At 42.5% G+C, this 9,634-nt stretch overlaps 1 protein-coding gene across 1 annotated transcript in view; it reads right to left on the reverse strand.

Moving 5' to 3' along the window:
* The window catches only part of CSGALNACT1 (chondroitin sulfate N-acetylgalactosaminyltransferase 1), a 147,524-nt gene that overhangs the window by 17,092 nt on the left and 120,798 nt on the right, over positions 1-9,634 (reverse strand). Inside the window, exons 5-6 of the mRNA XM_006896973.1 lie at positions 5,074-5,252; positions 3,895-3,989 (exon numbers count right to left, since the gene is read on the reverse strand). Of these exons, the coding sequence (XP_006897035.1) occupies positions 3,895-3,989; positions 5,074-5,252 (274 nt within the window). The remainder of the gene's footprint in view (positions 1-3,894; positions 3,990-5,073; positions 5,253-9,634) is intronic.

Raw genomic sequence — 9,634 nt, forward strand, 5'->3', positions numbered from 1 at the left:
TTTAGGGCTGTTGTACATAGGGTCACTATGAGTCGCAAGCGACTCGACGGCACATAACAACAACAACAACAACCATCATGTTTGAGTTCTCATTTCAATCCTAAGCAAATCTATTTCTACCACATGAGAGTAAGTGATGTGTGCTGTGGCTAATTCTCATTCTTAGTTGTGCCAAAGTAGCAAACGAAAGTCTTTACTTCATCTCCCTAAGTGAAGTCAATTCTACTTTAAAGATGAAACTCTGTCCCAAGAAAATTTTGAGTGTCTGGTAATCTGACGGGCTCAACTTCTATCCCTGTATCAGACTGCATTTGGTGTATGATAGGGGTTTCACCAGCTGATCTTCGGAAGTCGATTTTCAAGCCCTTCTTCCTTGTCTGCCTTAAACTGGAAGCTCTGCTGGGACTTGTCCACCATGGGTGACCCGGCTTATATTGGAAATACTGAAGGTAAAGCTTCTAGCATGAAAGCAACATAGACGCCACCACAGGAGGACGCACTGACAGATGGCTGTGGACTTACTTATTTTGGACACATTCTCAGGAAGGCCCAAACTTTAGAAAAGGACACAACAGGTGCAACTACTGTGGAAGGCGGTATGGCGCTTTCTCAAAAAGTTGCAAATAGAGATACCATTTGACCCAGCAATTCCACTACTGGGAATATACCCCAAAGAGACCATAACTGACATTCAAGCAGATATATGCACACCCATGTTTATCGTGGGTTTGTTCACAATAGCAAGGGAGTTGGAAACAACTTAAGTGCCCGTCAACAAATGAATGGATAATGAAGCTGTGGTATATTCACACAATGCAATACTACCCTGCATTGAAAAAAAGGAACTCATGCAATATTATTCAAAATGAGTGACCCTGGAGGACATTATGCTGAGTGAAATATTTCATTCTCAAAATAACAAATACTGCATGGTGCCACTGTTGTAAAACAGGACTGACATTGGGGTTGGGGGGTGACTGAGAAAGATAGTTTCAATAATGTATACTGCACTGAAACAGATGAGGGAGAAAACTGTTTAAAAGGGGTATGTGATTAGGTATTTTTGTCATGATAGGAGTCCAGAGCGAAGGCTGCCTAGTGGAGTAGACCTGGGGGGAGGGATTGTAAAACAATGAAATAATTTTACTTTTCCAAGAGGGTAGTAGTGTACTAGGGAGGAGGACTGGGCGGGGAGAAAAGTGCAACAATGAATGAATGGAAATCCAAAATCTCTGTAAATTTTCATTGAAATTAATAATAATTTTTTTTTTAAAAAAGGACACAACATTTGGTAAAACAGAGGGTCTGGAACAAAACAGTAAGAAAAGCCCTCAGGGAGATCAACTGGCTCAAAAGCTACCACAAGGGGCTGGAACATACAATGACCCTTGGATGGCATGGGTTTGGGCAATATTTTGACCCCTTCCACATAAGGCCACCATGAATCAGAACCAACCTGCCAATGACTAACGCTCCCACCACAGAGTAAAGAAATCCTGGTTTAGGGCTAGACTCTGCCACTATCTGGCTGTGTGACTTTGGACATTTCATGCTATTGCAATTAAAAAAGTGCATGACCTCATAGGCCACTTGAAAACAAATAAACTGTTATTTGAATTCTTCTGACTTCTTTGACAGCACCTGGCTAGTGTTCTGCAGGTAACACACTCTTAAGACAAGGTTCATTCAGTAAAGAAGCATAACCATGCCTTTTTTCTTTTCCTATAGACACTTTTCATCTCAAAGAGGAAAACCAATCTGTTTTAACTTGACTAAAGAAATCATGGATGTGAAAACCTGAAATACCGAGCTTACTTGCTCTAGGAAAGGGCAAAGGTGTATTCAGAAGTAGATGTCAAAGGTCACAAGGTAATTCAGAAGATGCTCTAGCAGCCAACAGAGGAAAACAGATAAGGGAAGTTTGATCTGGCTTGACTAATTCTGTAGGATCTGAGAGACATGTCTAATCAAACCATACCATTAACGTTCCTTTGCGTCTGCCTCCCTGCAGGAATAATAAAAGGATGGCACTTTTAAATTATGACATTAAAATAATTACTGGCAAGCAAATAGGGGTTTTTATGAGCTTGAAGTAAACACATTATTCACATTTGATGTGAGATGTAAACCAGAACTTCGCTTAAAAACTAAAATGAACTTTCATTTTAATTGGAAACTTAGAGCTTTCAAAGAAATGTCCCAGTGGTGTCCCAGTGGGTGTAATGTCACCTGCAAAAGGATGAAAACTGATTCTTGGGGAGTGAAAAACTCCTAGCACTTTTAAGGATAAAATACAGATGTGCATACTGTTCCTAAAACATACACAGTATATCTGTAGTATTAAAATTTTATTAGGGAGTATGGAATTAGTTTTTACATTTAGTACTGCATCTTAAGTCCAAAGAATAAACCCTGTCTGACATGAAGGAACTCCAGCCTGAAGCTTTCTAAAAATGGTTATTACATTAGCCGTCAGAAGTTAAGGATAGAGAGAACTAGTTTGCTGCTGCTGGAATCTTAAACACTTTCATAGAGTTGGTGTTTTTTTTTATGGAAATAATTTTACTCTCCCATGGTTTGGTTCTATCACACCCACAATTTCATGAGCAGATTTTCTTCCTTCGCACAAGGGGTTTTGCTGCAGGAGGCAGAGCTACATAAAGCAAGGATGCACTGACAGTCCCTAACTGGATGGGCCTTCAGAGTCAGCCTGAGTGAGAGGAAGGCCTTAGACAAGCCCAGCTTACCATACTACTGGGAAAGACCGCAGCTCAGCTGGGGCACAGGAAGCCTTCTCTCTGTGTCCATGCTCGCTTTGGTCACAGGGCATTTAAAGTTTCCGACTGGCCTGTGTACATGTGGTTACAAGCTCCTTTTCTGGCTTCTATTATCCACCTGTTCCCTCATGCTTCTCCACTTAATGCACTAACCGCAGAGGACAGAGACAGTGCAGTTTACAGGGATCCTTGGTGGCTGTGTAGTTCTGCCATCTGTTCCTCAACTCCGCTATGACTTGAAAGTCACCTTATTAGTGACAACCTTGGCGCTAATGTCCACCCAGAGGCACAGTGTTATGGTGGGAACTGTGGCAAAATGAGGTTTTTGAGACCTAGGGACAGAAAGTTGGACCTTGTCCTTGCCACATCCTCTTCTGGACTCCACTGTCTGTCTGTAAAATGGGAACATAAATCTTTGGAGGTAAGGATTTTGAGACACCATCTCTCATTCTTTGGTCATGTAGCCAGGACAGTTCAGTCCTTGAAGGACATCACGCTTGGAAGGGTGGAAGGACAGCTCAGGAGATAAAGACCTCAGGTGAGATGGATTGGCACAATAATTGGGGTAATGAGGGTAGGCGTGAGCAGGGTTCAGAGCTATCATGCGCAGGGTCACTATGAATTGCAAGGGACTCAATGGCACATATAACAACAGAGAAAATGTGCTGCTAGTTTCCAAAATGCAACATTGGTTTTCAAAATCACAAAAGGAGCGTATGAAGGTGTGACATTAACTTTGCATATTCCAACTTTTAAATATTGCAAATACTTTAATCATCGAGACACTGGGAGCAAAAGCCCTAATGTCTCTTAAAAAAAAGTGTTGGAAGGAATCCCCCTACAGATTCCCATGCACTTTTCATCCAGGTTGGGTGCATTCTAGTCAGGAAAAGTGGCAGAGCTTGGAAGCAGCCTTATTCCATTCGGCCTTCCTGCTGAGAATGTCTTTCTATCCCAAGATATCCTGAATTAGAATAGATATTTTATGAAGATTCTCTAAGATCTAAGACTCCCCTGGGGATCACCTGTGACAGAAATGCATATTCTCTGGAGGGGGCTGGGGTGGGCTGAATGTCTGAGGCCCTGGTGCAGGGTCACGAGCGGGGTAATCACTCACCAGCTGCTGCTCCAATGGAGGGATGGAGTCGTGATGGCCATAGATGATGCCAGGATTGTACTGACTGAAAAGCACTGGATAAAATACCTTTTTCCCTGCAAACCAGAAAACACACACTCACTTAAAGCTCCAGGTGAGACTACCAGGCTTCCCAATTCAACCTCAGGGAATGTCTCAGGCATCTGCACTCGTTTGTCTTTTTCCCTTCTCTTGATTCATAGATCTTGACTCAAGATCTTATAATATCTCCCTCAGATAGGATAGACATTGAGATACTTGAGCATCAAAGCTCTCCCAGCATAAAAGTAATATTCAAGATGCTAACAGTCCCTGGAGAGGACTTGGCATGAACCAAGCGGTGAGTTCCGAGAGCCCCCGAAGTGTAAGACTCCTGGCCAGGGGCAGTCTGAAAGGTGTCTGTGCAGCAGGAGTGCATGCAGGGCGCCTGGAGCAGCAGCTCTTTACACAGAATAATTTCCACATTCTAATGACTGACATGGCGAGGCCGTGTCATTTAATTATCAAGTGACAATCAGCTGAATATCAGTTCTGCCTCTGGGTCAACTGTACGAAAAGAACTTTTAGATTTTAGGTTATTTTTTATAGCCTTGTTAACTACTCATGGCTGCCTCGCCCACCCCTACCCCTTGGATTCTCTCTCCAACTCTCTCTAATTGTCATCGAGTCAGATTTGACAGCCGGCCCGCCATTGTGGGGTTTTTTTTTTAATTGTTTTTCCATTATGGTTTGGAGGCTGTAAATGGCACAGAAGATTGCCCCTCTTTCTCTGATGGATCTGAACTGTAAGAAGTGTCTGTCGGCGTTTGTGTTAGCACTGAAACGCCCTACAGACAATCCCACCACCAGAGTTCCCTTCTCTTTAGATTGGGGCAGCTTTTCCAGGGACCGGTCCTTCCCACCTTGCCCCTATCTGCTGTTCATGAAAGCAGACTTCGCAGCTGAAAATGGAAAAGGGGCTGTAAACACGAACTTGGGTGAAAATGTCTCACAGCTCTGATGGCTACAAATCCACGGTGTGGTCCCAAGGGAGATAAGAAACCAGGTCAGGTTCCTTTTCTCTGTCACTGACATAAAATGCGCAGAGCCTGCACCTGGCCTGTGAGGAGAATGATGAGTGAAGCAGAGCGGGGAAGAGAAGCACCGCCCCTCAGGCCATACCTGGCTGGGTGTTCAGCCTACATGTGTTGAGGAATTCACTGGTGAAGTAGATGTCCACGTCACAGAAGAAGAGGAGGACGTTGCTTCCCTTCCAGAAGCGGGCGCCGACATCCAGTCCCTTTCCCCGAGAGAATTCCCCATTCAGCTGGATGAACGTAAAGTTCCTGAAGTTGGAAGCTCTAAAAAGGGAGAAGCAGACACAGTCACCCACGTGGGCATTCTTCCCAGGCTGACCACAATTCTCGAGGAGCACGTGACCAGGGACAACCCACGCCTTGCCACATCCATTCAGTGACTCTGAGAGATCTGGGACTCACCAAGCAGTGACAAGATGACCTAGACTCTGCAAAAATCATTGGAATAAAAGGTAATGAGGATACTGAGTGAACTTTCATCGTTGTTACTTACTGTCTAGTCATGGTGACCCAGGTTTACAAAGTAGAATTGTTGCAAAGGATTTCCAATGGGTCTTACCTTTAGGAGGAAGATAGCTAAGGTACCCCTGGATAGGTCTGAACCTCTAGTCTTTCTGCTAGTAGCTGGGTGTGTAACAGTTTATGCCACTGGGGAACTCCAGTGACATTTTAACATCAAATTTATTTCAACCTGGGTAATTTTCCCACATTGAAAATGATACATATATTATTTATGAATATCCTTGTGGTTGCTATGAAGCTAAACACTGTGACACTGATGTGTCAAATGCGAGAATGGTTACCAATGGTGGACAGTGTTTGGTGAAGCTCTCTGATTAAAACAAGCTTGGAAGCAGGAGTGGCATCCACTTCCGAAATAGCTTGCTTCCAGAAACTCTATGAACATGGAGAAACGATGAAAGTTATATAAGTGTCCAGGTCTTTCGTTTATGGGGTCGCGATGAGTCCCCTTTGACTTGATGGCACTTAACAACAATAACATCATCCTTTTTCACAGGGAAAACCTGAACCAATGAAGAAGAGGTGCTAACAGTCTCCATGCTTCCTGCATCCGCCAAAACAACGAGCCAGGGAAATACAACACTGGAACAGCCCTAACACCTTCTCATCTTTATTCAAACCCAGAAGCCTGGCAAAATGTTCTTGACAGACAGCTAACTCCGAACCGATTTTACTCTGGATTCCTGCCTTTGCAACATAGTATGGTAGGAAATAAAAGAGACTCGGACTCAGAAGACTAGGACTGTCTCAAACCTGGCCCTTGTCTTGACTTAGTTCTATCATCTAGGCAAGTTACTAATTGCCCTGAGCCTCAGTTGTCACATCTGTAAAATAGGAATAACTTCTTGAAATATTTCAGAGTTGTTACCTAGATGAATGATGCCCAGTGTTAAAGCACTATGTTAACATCAAGCATTCACGTTCTTGCACAAGCAAGGACTGTATGAATAAAATTAAGACTTTTTTTTCCGTTCCACTGTGGAACCTTCTAAACTGGGGCATGTCTTGAATAAATTTCATTCAGTACATACTGAGACAGGGAGACTGTGATCTACCAGATAAATTCAGAGACCCACTCAAGGTGGTTCCTACTCCTTCTGTTCTGCTCATTCAGAGGTCTCAAATCTCCCTTTCCCTAATGACATCACCTTCTTTGTAATTGTCTCCTCTCCTCCCACATTGCCCAGCCCTTCCCCTCCTCTCTCACCCTGTCCATTATCATTAATCTCACAATTATCTTGATATCAAAACAAGAACAGAACTCACCTCGTTCCATTTCTCTTTTTTATAGTTTTATTTCAAGTAACTACCTTGGGTAAAGGTCAACCCAAGTATAGGGTCATAACAATCTTTCAAGACACTAAAATGTACTTCCATCTGGAAACTGAACTAATGAAACTTGTTCTCCAGCTCCTCACTTGGTTTAACATCTTTCAAATCTAAGAGTGAGGTTGGCTTTTTATCTGGGGAATCTGTGAGCTCAGCTCTGAGTTCAATGCCAGACAGACTTTTCCAATTTAGAACAAGGTAGAGTAATTGTGATGGAAAGTGTTGGTCTATGAGTCACTGAAGGTGTGAATCCCAAGTTTAGAAGCATGTCTGGTACCTATTAGGTGCATAATAGATGCTGGTGGATTAATGCATGTATCAATGAATGTGCTCAACTCGAGCGCTGTCTATAATGAGGATAGGTCCCCTGACCTCTCTGGTATCAGTTATTCATTGCAAAATCAAGGGGTTACAGACCTCAAAGATTTCTTTATATTCCAAAGGAGTATTATTATTCTTTATTTGTGCATTTAGCTGGGAACTGCTCTCTCTTTGGAAGGAATCCCTACCTCTTTGAAAATTTAACTTGAATCTTTTCCCTTGGTAGGTGGCCTCAGTTCATATTTTCTACAAAGGGCCCTGAAGTTATGCTTGAAAGCCTTTCCAGGATTGGGTCTAGTCCTAAGTAAGGAAGGTGCTACTTCTTTGTCTTGAAAATGTTTGGGTGCTAAGAGCTACAGGCCATCTTTTATTTCCCCAAGGTTTCAAAAGTCCCACACAGCACACCCTATTTGGTCCATGTTTAGGGAAATTTTACTCCTGGGAGAGTCTTGAACTTTGACTTGTTTTTTTCTGTCTACACTCAAGCTTCAGAGTTATTTATTCATCACCCTGGTCCGTCTTGATTCCATCTGCTTTCTCTAATAGCGAGTAGCAGATCTTCTTCGTCATTTGTTTAAATTTCTTGAGTTTGCAACCCTCTCAGTTTGCTGGGATATCCATTAGGTAACTAGCCGAGCAGGGGTGACTGACACTACCAAAGCCCAATGAATGAGCAAGGAAGTAACCTCGTCAAGCTCCTTCCTCCAGGGGGTTGCCTAGGGTCTATGAGAGACTTCAAACACAAGATTTTCTATTTTAACAACAGCAAGCAACTTCCTCCAAGGGAAGAGAAGCTTAGTGTTTTACTATACTGTGCTAAAATAAAAGTCTTTTCAACTGCCTCGTATGCATGTGAAAGGTGGACAATAACAATGAACACAGGAGAACTGATGTGTTTAACACGTTGCTGCACACTTTTAAATTGACAACTGTGCTTAGAAACGCATTTTTTTTATAGCCATCATTTGTGGCAATGTGTTAAATGGGTGATTTCAGGGAATACATCACTGACGTCTATAACAATGAACAAACTAGTCTCAGAAGAAGTACATTTGAAATGTCCTTTAGACTTGAGAATAGCAACACTCTAACCCATTACTTTGACCAATTACTTGAAAATGGCATCATGTTTGGTAAAGACCAGGGCACATGAAAATGAGGGGTACGTTCAATGAGGTGGACTAACAACAATGGCTTCAAACACATCAATGCCTGTGAAGATGGTGCAGGGCTGGCCGATGCTCTCTTCTGTTACATGTCAGGCTCTCCTGCATCAGACTCTACTTGATGACAACTAATAACAGTAACGGCAGGGCATCCTCTTTGAGTGGCCTAACTGAATCAGTATGTCGAATATTTATAAAAGTTAAATCACACTGAAAAGTTAAACAGGTATACAAGACAGAAGTAGAAGCCGAGGGGAACTACAGCATAGCCAGCTGGTGATTACCTGCTGAATGAAAGATGGTGCAAAGACAGCTGCGTGCTACAAATTTAGAGGATAGTGGGAACATAGAGAATATGCTTACTCAATACAGAAATTCATTTCACTGTAATTTCATTGCTCTGTACAGAAGTTCCCCAATCCCTGGCTGGAGTTGCTGCTGGTAATGCTATTCTTCTTCTCTCAGTTCTGTTACAGTCCTGGAGAGGGAGCTGAGTCTGACTGTCTGTTATAATTACTAAAGAAAAATCATATGGGGAAACTCAGCTGCCATTATACCTAGTATTGGAAATTAATTTGGAAGACCTTTTATAAAAACAAGTCTTAAAAAACATCAAGTTCTGAGCTTCAACAAAAGCTTCTTCCTTTAGAGGAAGAGAATTCATAGAAATGGATGCTGAGGGATCCTTGTTAGAGACTAAATTGGTTCCCAAGAAACTAAGTCCTAACCCTATGTACATATGAATGTGACCTTGCTTGAAAATAGAGTCTTTGAAGATGTTATCAGTTACAGTATTGTGAAGTCATACTGGAGTATGTTGGATTCTAATTCAATATTAATGAGGTCCAGGTGTGTGTGTGTGTGTGTGTGTGTGTGAGAGAGAGAGAGAGAGAGAGAGAGAAGAGAGAAGAGAGAAGGGGGAGAGAGAGAGGAAAAAAAAAGAGATTCACAGAAGGAAGATGGCCATATGAAGGCAGAAGTAGAGACTAGACTGATGGATGTGCACGTGTCATAAAATGTCAAGGATCCCTGGCTGTCTCCAGAGGCTAAGAGAGAGGCCTTCAGAAGGAATCAACCCAACTGACATCCTGATTTCAGACTTGTGGCTTGTAGAGAATACATTTCTGTTCTTATAAGCCACCCAGTTTGTGATTCTTTGTTACAGTTGCCCTAGGAAACGAATTCACCTTCCCTGAGGCATCATGCAAAGGCAATTTGCTTCCTCTCATTTTGTCTTCCATCTTCTAAAACACTGAGACTAAGAAAAAATGGATAAATTATGTTTACTGCATTGAAGCCGATGAGGGA

Source organism: Elephantulus edwardii, unplaced genomic scaffold (assembly GCF_000299155.1).
Source record: "Elephantulus edwardii isolate Elephantulus edwardi_28Jun2011 unplaced genomic scaffold, EleEdw1.0 scaffold00195, whole genome shotgun sequence".
NCBI classification, from domain to species: Eukaryota; Metazoa; Chordata; class Mammalia; order Macroscelidea; family Macroscelididae; genus Elephantulus; species Elephantulus edwardii.